Genomic DNA, 14,281 nt, shown 5'->3' on the forward strand with positions numbered 1-14,281 from the left:
AAGTTTGACTTAAGACTTTTACCCTCTTGTTTAAATGAGGGTAGAGAAAACTAAGTGACAAAGGAAGAAACATCTCAAATAACATGTTTCATCTTAGATAGAAACATTTTTCTTGTGTAACTGGAAGCATTTTCTGGACAGAGTAATCTCAAAACACTACATTACAGCATTGTGCAATGAATAAACAGTCTGCATTTCAAAATAATTAAAAAATATTATGGATCACCGCCCCCATGACCACTGAATCAGAGGTAAAATGATTAACTAATGGTTCCAAATTACTCAAGACTTAGCTAAATTAAAAAGAAACAAATAAAAAATGTTTTCAAATGGCAGTATATTCGGTAGGCAATAAGACTTCCATATACCTGACATTTTTTTAAAATATATTTTTTAATGTTTTAAAATTTTTTATTTATTTATTTTTTTGCGGGGGAGGTAATTAGATTTATTTATTTTAGCAGAGGTATTGGGGATCGAACTCAGGACCTCATGCATGCTAACAGTGCACTCTACCACTGAGCTATACCCTCCCCCATATCTAATATGGTATTAATATTTTTCTTACATAATGCTTCACAATTTCCACGTTTTTTCAACTGGAGTCTTTGGTAGGGGCAGAGGTCAAAATGAGCACATTTTACTTGTATAAAAACATTAAAGAAAAATGTAATTCCAACTGCAAAACAATGTTTTAATTTTATCTAAGTCAATTCAAAACCTAATATAAAGCTTAATGTTGCATGAGAAATCCTCCAATCCATTTATGAAAATTAGTGGTACAATCAAGTTCTACCCAAGAAAACATTGACTAAGCCAAAGCAATTGAGATGAAACATTTGCCAAAAGAAAGTATAGATACAAAAAAATTGCTACCATAGGAAAGTATTTCTTTAATACTTAAAGAAATTGAACGCAGGTCCTTGCGCATGCTAATATGTTATGTCAATTTGTATCAGAGTTTAAAGACAGAAAAGGCAACAGTTTCTAAATTGGTGGGCTACATTTTTTCAAGGTTTTTAAAATGTAAGGCCAACTCAAAAATATACACAGAAGCCACTAGATGAAATTGCAGGCAATGGAAAAATTCAACTTTTCACAACCAAAAAATTAGCACAACCTTAAAATAATTTAGAAATGTGTTGCAAAAGATATATTGCAGGTTTGCATTCTATTACTCAAGATTATGTCAATTCATAATTATAAATCTTTCTAACATATGAGATGAAAAATAATTTTTAGTGGATATATAAATTCTGCACTTTATCACATGGGTATGTTTCTTCAACACTATCTTTTGAAAATAAGCCATTTAAAGTAAACAATTTTAATTCTAAAAAAAATCACAGTGGGTAGCAGTAAAGGACTTAAGGGGGTGTAGATTAAGGAGAATCTGATAATTCACATTGTGATTATTTTGCATATGATGGAGGATAATTCACACTTCTAAAACTTCAAGACTTTCCTTTTTTATTAAAAAAAATTATTTATTTATTTTCTTTGAGGGGGAGGTAATTCACTTGCTTGCTTGCTTGCTTGCTTGCTTTCCTTAACGGAGATACTGGGGATTGAACCCAGGACCTGGTGCATAGTAAGCACACACTTTACCACTGAGCTATACCCTCCCCAATGAGACTTTCCTTTTTTAAAAAAGAAATAGGGGGTTAGGTATAGCTTGGGGGTTGAGTGCCTGCTTAGCATGTATGAGGCCCTGGGTTCAATTCTCAGTACCTCCATTAAATAAACAAACAAACAAACAAACAAATAAATAAACCTAATTACCTCCTCCCAAACCTCCATTACAAATAAATAAATGAAAATAAATGTAATTGCCTTCCCCCCAAAATTAAAAATAAAACAAAAATAAACTCAGGACACCTTGGCGATATTTCTCCACTCCTGGACAAACTGATTACTCTTTTCACCCAAAATTGAAATAGTTATGGCAGCAAAAGATTTTGATAGCAATGGCAGTTTATAAACTGTATTTCCATCTTTTTTTCTGGAACCCAAAGAGCAAGATGCAGGGTTCTCCTAATCTTTCAGTAATGCTTCTCTTGTGAATAATCGTTCCTTCTGTTTGGCAAAGGCAGCTTTTGAAATAAGTTTTCTGGTATACTGGCATACAACAAACGGCACAGGTATTGCAAAGAACGCACCTGCATGCATCGTGATACTTGATTGGTCAGTCTGACAGGGTAAATTGCAGATTCAGGCAATGGAGACCTTGAATAACAAAAAGCTCCATTTTCAGAGCCCCTGGTTGAAAGCTTAATTAGATCAGCAAATTGTCCATCCACATCTGGTTGATGATAAAAGCGAAACCCAACATTTGAGTGCTCAATTCTAGTGTGAAGTGTTTCACCATGGGAGCAAAAGCTGGAGCTTAAAAGGTAACGGTCATCAGAAACTAGGCAGAACAAGAAAAGAACCATCTGGCACATTTGCTAGATTTTCTCCTGCCTCCAGCATGTGACTGGTCCCCAGCACCACTCTTATTTCACAAGTTTTTCCAGCTCTTCTGTAAAGCTTGTCACAACCACAAACCCACCACTTTCCATTGAACCAGAAACTCTTGCAACCACAGGAGCAAAGACTGTCGAAATTCAAATGATAGCGCATATACTTTCAGACACATAGACATCTGTGTCAGTTAAGTCCACTGATGTCCTTTTGGATTTGATTATTCTGCGTTAGAGGTAGCAATGGTGAGCATGGAGAGACATCGTCATGACTCACTCTTGTGATTTCCAATGTGACACCTGTGATGTCAATGAACAAGCCATACGCAAACTGATCCACAAAGACTCTAGGGCAATGACTGGGTCCTGGTCGACCTGATATTCATTTCTGAAGAAAGAGTTCTCTCCCACTTGAGAAGGAACTGCAAAAATTTCCATCGGAGAAGAACTGTCCAGATAATAGCTAGGCGATCCTTCCAAAGGCTATATCCTCTCATCAGTGGGCACAGAATATCAAACGCAGTCCTGAAGCTTAAGCCCAATAATTACAGGCACATGTTCATTGAGGTAAAGATGCAAATCTGCGTTCTGAGATCCTGAACTCCTGAATGAGTTATTTTGTTCTCGGCACAGTTTCAGGCTGAAGACTGAAATTTTTTTCAAATATCCTTCCGTGCTGGACTTGGATTGGAAGAATGAGCCAAGGCTTTAAGTCTCACTTCCTCCATTTTGATACACGCCTCCTCAGAGTTTGCAGGTCAAGAGGCCAAGGGGTAGGACTATAACGATGATTGCCCAGGGAAGTGGACCTTATTGGTCTTTGAGCTTTCACATCTTTAAACGAAAGCGTATCCTCATCTGGCAGAGCTCCCAGAGGGTGTGCTCCCCTTGCCTTTCTGCTTTTGTTCTGCAGAAAGCGGCCTTTTTAACGTACCCATTAAGCTCTCACTCTTTGATCTATTTTTTCCCCCATCTTTTTCATCTTCCCTGTTATCACAGCTAGCCATATCTTTACCATCGTAGCTACTAAATAAGGAATCCTGTTTTTCCAAACTCACTGGCTAGTGATGGTTGCCGTGCTACCACGAAATCAGTTTCTGCTTTACCTTTATTCAGGTTCAAAGATTTCCGGAAGATTTTAAGACGAATTTTCTTCATTAGGCCTGGTTAGCTAATCGGGGGCGGGGTGGCGGGGTGTCGATCTCTCGTTGGAATATTGTTCCCAAACATCTGGAGAGTCTGCGGTGCTACGTGGATATATTCTTCCAGTTTCTTTTAACCTTTGGAGCCATTTTCCGGCGGCAACGACGCGGCGGCAGCGGCGGCGGCCAGAGCGTGTCTCCGGCTCCCTCGCCCAGCGCTGGCGCGACTGCTGCGAGATGTGTGTTGTTTCCTGCCGCTAAATTTGTGGCAATTTGCGAGCCAGTAACAGAAAACGAATACATCACTGGTGGTGTCGTTAGGGTGGCAAAGTTTGGGATTGGGGTGGAAGAAGCGGCTGATGTATTCTAGATGATTCTGAATTTAGAATTGCTGCACCTAAAAGGAAGGAAAAAACAAACAAACAAACAAACAGAAATCCGCGTGAAGGAGAACGCACAAAAGCATCCCGTTCAATGCCCAGGTCAGGCCTTCTTCGTCACCCCCCTCCAGCCTGAAATGACTGTTCCCTCCTCAGATATTCCTGAAGAGACAGAAATATATTTTAGACAGCGATATATTTTATCACCTTAATAAAACTCTTCTGTTTAATGCTTTTGTGGCTTTTTGTGTCTACCTAACAGGGTTTCAATTTCCTTTAGGGCAAAGAACTTATCTTGCTGATTTTTGCGTCTCCCACAGTGCCTTGCACCTAGAGACTCTCGTAAATGTTACTTGATTGGCCAAAGAAGATGCGTTTGTCTGATGAGTAAGTCCTTCAAATTAAGCCCTCCAGGTGCTATTCCTGGAAGTTACCTGGAGGGGATTCTTGAGACTCCAACCAGGGTTTTTCCTTATTGAATTACTGTGAGCTCCTCCATCCAGCTTTTCACAGCAGCATCCTTTGACTCTTCTCAGATAAGGAAACTCAGCCCTCAAGTATGGATGGACCAAATAACCTGCCTGACTCGGAACAGGACCTGGCATTTAATAACAAGAGAGGTTTTATTAATTAGCTAACACCCATTAATCAGTAAGGCCTGAACATCTGCCAGTGGAATCAGAGAAGTCCTTTCTAAAAGTTGAAAAGCTAATTTTATTCACCACAGATGGAGCGCTTGTGGGGGGTAGGGGAGGGCGGAAGCAAAAGGTTTTACCAGTAAAATCAAATTAAGAGACGCGGTTGGTCCCCATTTTCCAGGGGAATTTGTGTAGTGAACTTTGTCTTTTTCACGCATCTGATTCTTAATTATGGATGTGATGGAAGAAATGATCAATATCAGGAATTTCCTCTGTGCTTATATCCATAATTAACAGTTTGTGAACTGTCTCGAAGAAACTGAAGCAAAATTTGAGGACTTAGCTTTGTTTTTAGTGTAGTAAGATGGCGAGAAAGAAATACACTGACGTTTTCTTAGATCAAGGACTCTTTTTTTTTTTCCGAAATAAAGAGGCTCTAAGAGATCCAACTTGCTGCCTCCTTGGAATTTATAATAATTTCTTGCTGATGTGGCAAGCTACCTCAAATCCTTTCTGGGACAAGAGATGAGCTATAAATTAATACCAATGTGACAAAATGTCTGAACAGTGGACTTTAAACTACATACAGGAGCATCATAGAAAACTGATTTGTTCAAGGAAGTAGAGGCAATTTACTCAATCTAGATATATTGTTGCGCTGCCTTGAGCTAAATGATATCACCAACTGTAACGATTTGCAAAGCTATGTATGTGGTGGAAATGAAGTCACAGCTCAGAAGAGAGTCATGGATTTTGACGAATATGAATCATCTTTAACATTTTTATAGCTGCTGCTTTGGAGTGTTCTCAGCATGTCCCTGAGTTATGAAGTGTTTCCCGTAATACTGTGGGCAGAACTATCCTGAATACCAAAAGGATTTTAAAATTTCAGGCTTTATGGTCAAAATCTGAGATGTTTGGGTTCATTTGGCCGGGTGAAACTATCAGTCTTTTTCATCCAAGTGCTTAAATCAATGGTTGGAATCAGAATTAAGACGTGTTCAAATTGGAAGCCTCTCGGCATGTAATAAATTTACTTGCTCAGAATTGATTCATCAACCTTGTAACTATCTGTTCTTGTACGAATAAAGTTAATGAAACTTTTTTAGACGCCTGTGGGCATTTAAGATCTACATTCTTGGCTAGGTGGTTGACTGTACTTTCCTACTTTGGCTAAAATGCATCCGTCTTGTGTATACGTTTCTTTTTAAGCTTCCGCTTCTCTATTAAGAAAAATTTGGACGCTCCTGCCCCAGACAGTGCCCTAACCGCGAGTGACAGGCTTGCTCGCATGCGCCCTCGACACAATCGTGTTTGTCGCAATGGGCCCTACGCGGAAGGTTACAGAAGGGCGAGTGACTTTGATTATAGTCACTTTGTCGGTAGCGCTGGTTACCGCGCTACTTCCGCGCTGGTACTTGATTGTAACAGAAAGTAGTTCCGGTCCGTGTTGTTTCGGCCGAGGAGCCGTCGCCGCCATTTCAAGACCGTGAGAGGTAGATGGCCAACCAGAGTTCCTAAGGTTCGAAGTGTGTAACTGTTGCCGCCGCTTAAGCCTGCCAAAGCACTGGTACGGCTGCTGCCCTCGTACTTCTACCTCTAGAAACAGTCTTGCCAGTAGTGGCGGCAGCGGGACTCAATTACCCCTTCTCTTCTCCCTCAAGAAGCTCCAGATGGCGTCTTCCGTGGGCAACGTGGCCGACAGCACAGGTACCGGTGTCCGTTCTACCTTGGCAGATGCCCCCTTGGGGTCTCGCGCCGTCCCTGGCCTCATCACTCCTTCCCTTCCTTCTAGCCATCCCCATTACATCAGTGGCATCACTGAGGTTTTCGTCGTCTACCGGCATCTAATCGGGGTTTTCCGCTGTCTTCTTTTAATTTAAACATTTCCTCTTGCCTGCCTTTTGCTTCCTTTCTTGCTTTGTAATCCTGTACATTTCCTAGCATTTCTACTCTCTCGGGACATTTTTTTCCACACGTGCTCGCCTAGAATATCTCGCAGTGGACTGCATTGGAATCCGTGTCCTTCTCGCTCCCTTTCACTCTCCTTCGCCACCGTTTTCTCCCTTAATTCAGCTCGCCGCCCCTTCCTCTGCTCCCTCCGCATCCCCCTCCACCCCGCTCCCCTTAACCAGCTTTGGTCCTTCTCTGTCAATCAAGGGAGGGGGTGCCGTTCCGATGTGATCTATCCTCACTTCGCATCACCCAAGGACGAGCACCGGCTCCTGGGTGTGCTACAAGTAACCTCGAGACGAGGGGATGTTAAGCAGCTCCCCGCTGGGCAGCGCCTTTCTGGTGTTCCTTCTCGGTTGAGCGGCCGGTGTTTAGATCGGAAATTTCCAGGGGTTCCTTTTGCCATCGCCCAGCTCCCCCCACGCTGTCCCCAGCCTGGATTTCCCACCCGGCCCTCCCTTCCCTCCCGCGGGGAACCACACCCTTCCCTTCTCGAGGTTGCCAGCCCTGCGGTCTACTTCCTACTCTGGGGGAAAAACCACCCTGGTACCGGGGCTTTGGCGTTGACCGCCCTGCCCGCCCGATTGTTGCTTTGTGTTACTTTCTCCCTGTATTCCTCCGCCGCCGCCTCTGGATCTTCCATCCCCATTCTTTAGCCGAGTATCTCTTTATTCATAGGTTGTGTTATTTTTTTAAGTTTTCATCCCTGCTTGAAGAGTTTGTAAAGCAACTGGAGTGTAGCTGCACAAGTGCAAGGCGGTTGTCCTTTTAGACAATTAGTCGAGAGCATTTGCTCCTAAAAAATAAGAAAATGGCCAAATTATAGGAGTGTCCTTCAGCTGCCTTTCCATATTGAGGCTATTTGGGGCGGGCGGGCGGATTGGGCTGCGGTTCTAAGGTTTCCCACGAGGTTATTTTTTTGTTGTTGGTTTCTCAGTTGAGATATGTCAAGGGTTTTATTGTTTTTGGACATTGTGAAGTAAGTAAGAGGTGACTCTTCAATTATGTCTTATCCACAATTGTAGGTAGTGGGATTAATAATTAGTGTTCCCCTCCCTCAGGGATTTTTAAAGATTTAAGATTCTGCCCTAGATTCTTCTCTACTAGCTTGCCCTTTTCTCCATGTTATTTTATTTGAGAAAGTTGTCATGTCAAGTGGTAAAATAGCAGATAAACGGCTTTGAAAAGTTGTTAGTGTTAAAATAAGGAGCTAGAAAGTTCTAGAGATTTGTCTAAGATACAATTTTCTAGTTGCTATTAGAGACATAACCTCCCCCAGATTTGGATACCGGTCTCTGCTCTTATGTTGGTGGTTAGCTAGCCATGCATTCTGTTAGGAAATTTACTTTGCTTTCCTGAGTATACAGTTCATTCGCCAGCTCTAATGCTTGGGGGATCTAAACTCATATTTGAGCTTGTCACTCTGATCTTGGTAGAATTTAAGTAATTCGTATACAGTTTCCCACTCTAACTATCTAATGGAAGTGCTGTGGTCAAATTCCCAGTGATGTTTCATTGTGAAGTATTTACAATTGAGACTTAGTTTGTTGTTTTCCCTCCCTGGGCCTTAGCGATATACCCTTTATCTTTATGTATCTGATTTATTATTCATTCTGTTGCAGCACTTTATCCAGTGTTTTTTTTGTTTTGTTTTTGTTTTTGTATTTTTTTTAGTGTTTTCCCATTCTTTAAAAAAATCATGGCAGTTGTAGGTAACTGCTTGGTTTATATAGGGTTGTTTGCAATGTCCTAATACTTTAGTCAGTATCAGAGCTCTTTGGAAAATGCTAGTGTTAAACCAGTGTGGGTGGGATTTAGCTAATTTGGTCCGAATGTGAGTTTGGGATGGTAGAGGAGCAATATAATCTTCGGTCTATTTAAAATGTTTGTTGACCCTTTAAACATTTTGGCTCTTGACAGATGAATTCATCTTGTTTATCAGCTGTTTTAAAAATAGCACCTTGACTTTTAGTCCTCCCCTCATGCTTGTTTCTAGTGTCCTCCTTAAAATAATTTAAAAACAAAGTTGTGAAATATACAAAGCCATCATTTTAAAAATTAAACACACATCTGGTGTCTCCACCCAGGTTAAGAGATAGATTGTTGCAAGTGCCCCCCTCCCCAATCCAACCTAAAACATGGGACAAAGTATTAAGTTTCCCAGTAGGTTATTCTGATATTAAATCTTTGTGACCTTGCAAATCATGTTGTATATTTTCTTTCTGTATGTTAACTAAGGTGGAGGAAATAATGTTTAGTGAATCTTAAGATGCTACTTTTTATAGTTTAAAAGTACAAGTATTTTTGGTCACAAAATATTACATCATTTGAAAGTAAATATTTCTATCTAGTCTGGGAAAGAACGTTAATGGGTGAATTCTTAATATGCCAATTCTGCACCTGATACTAACTTGGGGTTATAAATAACGTGCAGAACACTCTAGTGCTTTACATAGTTTCAAGCGTTTTCATCTTTAAGTTTAATATACCATATTTTTACATTTTTTTGTTTGCATTTCTAACTTTTTGTTTTCCCCCCTCCTTCCCTCAAATGTTTTGATGATTCTCCAGAACCAACGAAACGTATGCTTTCCTTCCAAGGGTTAGCTGAGTTGGCACATCGGGAATATCAGGCAGGAGATTTTGAGGCAGCTGAGAGACACTGCATGCAGCTCTGGAGACAAGAGCCAGACAATACTGGTGTGCTTTTATTACTTTCATCTATACACTTCCAGTGTCGAAGGCTGGACAGGTAGGAGATATGGGGGTACTTGCTGGTAATTGCTACCTCTGGGTGCTGAGCTTGAAAGATGATACTTAAATATTTGAACTTGAAATTTTCCAGTACTTGGTTTCAACTGGAGCCACCAACGCACATCAGCTCGCTTGCCCACTTGTGACATATGCCCAGCTGCTAGTTTCTCTCCCTCCTTTTGTGGTGGTGGTTATATTAGCAGTATGACTAGGGACCTTTTCTAGATCTTTCCACCTATGTCTGCTGCTTTCTTAACTCTCTTCTGGTAATAAAATGTTCTTAGTTACACATCTGAGCATCCAGTGTCCCCTTTGTAAGACATGTCAGCTTGAGGGACAGAAGTGCTCAGAGATGATGGTAGGAGGTGCATATGTAGTTCAGGTTGCATATGCCATCTTTAAGTCATGATGTGCTATTTTTAGCTAATCAGCTGAATTAATCAAAAGGGAGGAATCTGTTCTTATCCTTTGAATAAATTGTTTTTCTGGCTTATTTAGACACTTAAAGATGTGTGTCATTAATCTTATCAACAAATGGAAATAGCATTTTCTTTCTTGATCTTAATTAATGATCCTGGTTTACAATGAGGCAGTTTGGTAATGAGACTACTAAGAATTTTATCTCATAAGAAAAAAGAGCATTCTAATTTGAAATCTGGAGTGCCTCCACTTGTGAAAAACTTTGATTTCCAAAGTTTTTCCTACTGTGAGCTAGTTTAAAAGATGACGTATTGTTATATAATGGGCAATACACAGGCTCTTCAGAAACTGAGTTGAGTATGGGCTATACCATCTTTCTGTAACATGCATACCCATGCATCAACACTTTTCCCTTTTCCAGATCTGCCCACTTTAGCACTCTGGCAATTAAACAGAACCCCCTCCTTGCAGAAGCCTATTCGAATTTGGGGAATGTGTACAAGGAAAGAGGGCAGTTGCAGGAAGCAATTGAGCATTACCGGCATGCATTGCGTCTCAAACCAGATTTCATCGATGGTTATATTAACCTGGCAGCCGCTTTGGTAGCAGCAGGAGACATGGAAGGGGCAGTACAAGCTTACGTCTCTGCTCTTCAGTACAATCCTGTGAGTATAATTTTAGTGGTTGTAATTTTCCCTTCACAAAAGGCTAGAAAGAAACATAGTTTGATACTTTAGACACTGAAATAGGTTTTTTGCATGGAATAAAGTCAAGAGTTTGGAAATGTTTTATCTACTTAAAATGGTGAAATTGCTTTGGCCAAGTCTGCATTATGTAAAAAATTTCTAACAAGTTACGTTAGAGAGTATAAGACTTCCTTTTATTGCAAGAAACTCTACATCTGTTTTTATAATGCCTGTAAAAGTACAGAACACGTGACGTTGTTTCTTTGGATTCTTTTGATTAAATTTGGATAAATTCTGATATCCATTTGCAATCTTTAATTGATTTTTAAGGAATAGTGCATAAAGGGCCTTAATCTGTAATATAAAATAGTTAAAACAAGTTGCCAATACATGGATCAGTGACATGAAAACTAGGCTGCAAAATTTGTTCCTCAATATCCTATTCTCTTTTCTTTCAACATAATTAGAAGTGGTAGAATAGAGGTGATAGTATCCACATCAAGCATATGATTAGTCCTTAATATTTTTTTTGGTCTAAATTGCAGATGTTTTCTGGGAAATAAGTGAAGTCCAGCTGGCAGACATTAAGTTCACTATGTGTTAGGGTCTTTGAAAGGTACACATTAAAAAGTAAGACTTGCCTTAGAACTTTGGATGTGGTTAGGGCAAGAAGATAGATATAAACTTAACAAGTAAGTGATAATGAGTGGGGTAATAGGAATCCAGAAAAAAAGTTAAGAATACGTTTCCAAGCTACGTCATCAACGTTTAGCTTTGCAACAACCCTGGAAGTGTTTAATAATTAACTATTGTAGCTACCGTTTATTGAAAGTTTTCTATGTGCTCACTGTGCCAGTCAGACGTTGGTCTTCCTTAATGCTCACAATGATCCTTCAAAGGAGATGGTATTCTTTCTAATCTTACCAATTAAAAACAAAAATGGGCTTGGGTTATGTAACTTTCTTGGGAATCAAACAGCTAGTAACAGTGACGTGGATGTTAAAACCTGAGCCTGAGTATCGTGAAAGCAAACATTGAGGAGAGAAGAAATAAAAGATAAAAAGGGAAGATGTGCATAGAGGGCACCCACCCCTCCTGGCAGCCCTTGAGCATAGTTTGAAAACCAGTGATCATAATTCTGCTGTCCCTTAATACTTATTTTGTAGGTAGGAAACTGAAGCTTAATTTAGTAGTTTGTGCAAAGATCTGAAGTCACTTTTTTAGAAAAAAATTATTGTACTATTTAATTATTTTTTATTTTGGCAGGGGGAGGTAATTAGGTTTATTTATTTTTAGAGGAGGTACTGGGGATTGAGCCCAGAACCTCATACATGCTAAGCATGCACTCTACCACTTGAGCTATACCCTCCCCCTGAAATCACTTTTTATCATGACATCTATTAACAATTATTTTTTCAGTTGATTTTGAGAGTTTAAAATCTTTAATTCTTTAAATGTATTGCTTGTTGAATGGATACAGTGCAAAATCTCCCAGCTACCCTTCATGGAGGTAGCAATGAAAGTAACTTCTGTATCCTTTCAGAGATGCACAATGCATACATATATATATTTCAGTGACTTTTTGTAAGTTTTATTGCAGTACTATCTAGCTAGTTACTCACAGAGAGTTTTATAGAAACCTGTATGTGCTGCCACTGGGGCTTTGACCCTGTTCTTGCCAAGGCTCAGTGCTCACTTGTACATCTAATTGTCACAGTAAGTTCTTTCCCTTTATTAATCAGAGTTGGTTCCATCCTTCACTTGTTGGTTGAATATAAACTCACTTGCGCCCTCTTACACAGCCGTGGGCTCAAACATCTTGAGCTCTGATCCCCTTTGCTCAGGTTTCCAGTTGCCTTACATGTGTGGCAGAGCAGTCATTGCTGCTGACGGTAAGCCAAACTGTAGGAGGTGATAAGGAAAAAGGAACGAAAATGGGAGACAGAACTGTGCTTTTCACTATCTAACCTGTTAACAGGAAGCTTATCATTGTGCCCCACCAAAGGAGTAAGATAATACTAAAATGAATAATGAGACTGCCCCTGGTCAGCATTAAACAGCTATGCATTCCCATCTGGTTTTTGTTTCTAGTAGTGGAAGGTGCTGTTTTATTTCTGTCTTTACTGGTAAGAATGAAAGAGGAATTGTGCATACTGCCTTGATTTCACCTAAATATACATAGTGATCATGTTTTAATTCATTTCAGGATATCTATTTAAGCTTACTGTCAAGTGCCTTTGTCAGTTCAGTACTGACAGAGAATCTTGAGTCTGTTCCTAAATTGTACTCTTGTTGGCAGTGCATTGCTGGCCTGAATTATAAATATAGTTGGCATTCTATGAAAAATAGTTAAAGAAACTCAGGTTATCTTGGTTTTGCAATAGTGACAAAGTAAAATGTTAAGGTGATAGTCTTGGTAACCTGTTTTCAATAGTGTTTGTCTTTTTAAGTTAATGATATGTCAGTTTAGAAGTTTTTCTGTGACTTGACTATAGAAATTACCTTTAAGATGTAGAGCTGTTTCATTTTTTTACATTCTGAGTTGTGTTCTGTAATGTTGGATGATTTAATAATTTCACTAAAATTCTAGTCCATTGTATTTGAAGGTGCTTGCTATTGCAGCTGGTAATCTTCACATGATGACTCTCTGGAGTTGCCCGTACCTGGCAAGTTCTTTTATGAATGATGTATAAAATGTCCTTTGTAAAATGACTATGACCCTGAGTTGCTGTGAGAAGTTCTGTTTTCTGAGTCTTTGTTGAACCATTGCTTCTGCTTTGATTGTGGATGCATAGCAACTGAGAGCTACTGGCATCCTGAACATTAAGTGTTACCATCATGTTACTTGTTACTGTTGTGAGTCTCACTCATACAGCTAAGCTGTAGGAAGCCATATACAGTCTCACCCCTCGAAAGCAGCAGGGGCTTGGTTCCAGAACCCCCTGAGGACACCAAACTCTGCGGAGGCTCAAGCCCCTTATATAAGGTGGTATAGTACAGTTGGCCTTCCATGTCCACGGTTTCTGCCTCTGTGAATTTGGAGGGTTGCCTTTTTTTCTGTTCTTCTCTGCTCTGCTTTTTAAGTTTGCTATGCAAATGTCACATTTAAATATTTGAGTGCTCTTATGTGTTTTGTTAGAAATTGGGGAGATGTGTTGAGGGGAGAAAGTTGTGGATTATAATATGAGATAGGACCTGACCCATAAAGGAAAAAAGGTGTAAGCTCCTCAGATGATTATTGTTAGAGAGTATTAATCAGAAGATTTTCTCGAGTGGATGCTTATAACCTAAGCATTCTGTAGGAAGATAAATAGCAAGTAGACTTCCTTAGCTGAAGTGGTGAGTCAAGTAGTAACAAGAAGTGAGTGTAGTAGAGGAGAGTCAATTGGAAGATTTAGAAAGAATAGAGAGGCTGAAGAGTTTGAATTTAATTTGAGAGGCAATTGAGAACTACTGTAGGCTTTTATCAACCTAATTTTATTTCCTGTGTGTATAGATGTTGTGGGTGGGGGTGGGGGGCTCTAGGAGGAAAAGCGAGAAATAGCTGCTATCTTAGGAGCTGTTACACAGGAAATTCTTACTAATTTCCGTCTCCTTACCTTTATTCATACTATTTTCTCTTGTCTACAATGCCTTCCTCCTTTGTCTATTAATACATTGATCACTACGTCACCCAAATCTGGGTGACAGTTGTTTCCTCAGGGGCCCCGTCACCCACATATGGGTGACGCTTTCCTTCATCCAATTATGCAGAATTTATTCCAAGTTTATTCCATGCAGAATAATGACATTCCAAGAAGAAATAAAACTGTAAAGAGGTTTAAAATTGAAGAGAAGAAAAGAAAT

The 14,281-nt window shown here is 39.8% G+C and overlaps 1 protein-coding gene, 1 non-coding gene and 1 pseudogene across 3 annotated transcripts in view; 1 reads left to right on the forward strand and 2 right to left on the reverse strand.

Annotated features, from left to right (window-relative positions):
- Positions 1 to 1,553: 1,553 nt before the first annotated feature.
- TRNAS-ACU (transfer RNA serine (anticodon ACU)) lies at positions 1,554 to 1,626 on the reverse strand. The gene has a single exon. It is a non-coding gene; the product is annotated as a tRNA-Ser (tRNA).
- Positions 1,627 to 2,042: 416 nt separating this feature from the next.
- Positions 2,043 to 3,620, reverse strand: LOC102544210 (suppressor of cytokine signaling 6-like; annotated as a pseudogene).
- A 2,463-nt stretch (positions 3,621 to 6,083) lies between these two features.
- OGT (O-linked N-acetylglucosamine (GlcNAc) transferase) overlaps positions 6,084 to 14,281 on the forward strand; it is a 33,285-nt gene continuing 25,087 nt past the window's right edge. Inside the window, exons 1-4 of one of the 2 annotated variants that reach the window (XM_015250691.3) lie at positions 6,084 to 6,192; positions 6,287 to 6,332; positions 9,147 to 9,327; positions 10,171 to 10,414. In XM_015250691.3, the coding sequence (XP_015106177.1) occupies positions 6,296 to 6,332; positions 9,147 to 9,327; positions 10,171 to 10,414 (462 nt within the window). In that variant the 5' untranslated portion in view covers positions 6,084 to 6,192; positions 6,287 to 6,295. The remainder of the gene's footprint in view (positions 6,193 to 6,286; positions 6,333 to 9,146; positions 9,328 to 10,170; positions 10,415 to 14,281) is intronic. The other variant, XM_015250692.3, reaches the window with a different exon arrangement.

This window comes from Vicugna pacos, chromosome X (genome assembly GCF_048564905.1).
Source record: "Vicugna pacos chromosome X, VicPac4, whole genome shotgun sequence".
Classification (NCBI taxonomy): Eukaryota; Metazoa; Chordata; class Mammalia; order Artiodactyla; family Camelidae; genus Vicugna; species Vicugna pacos.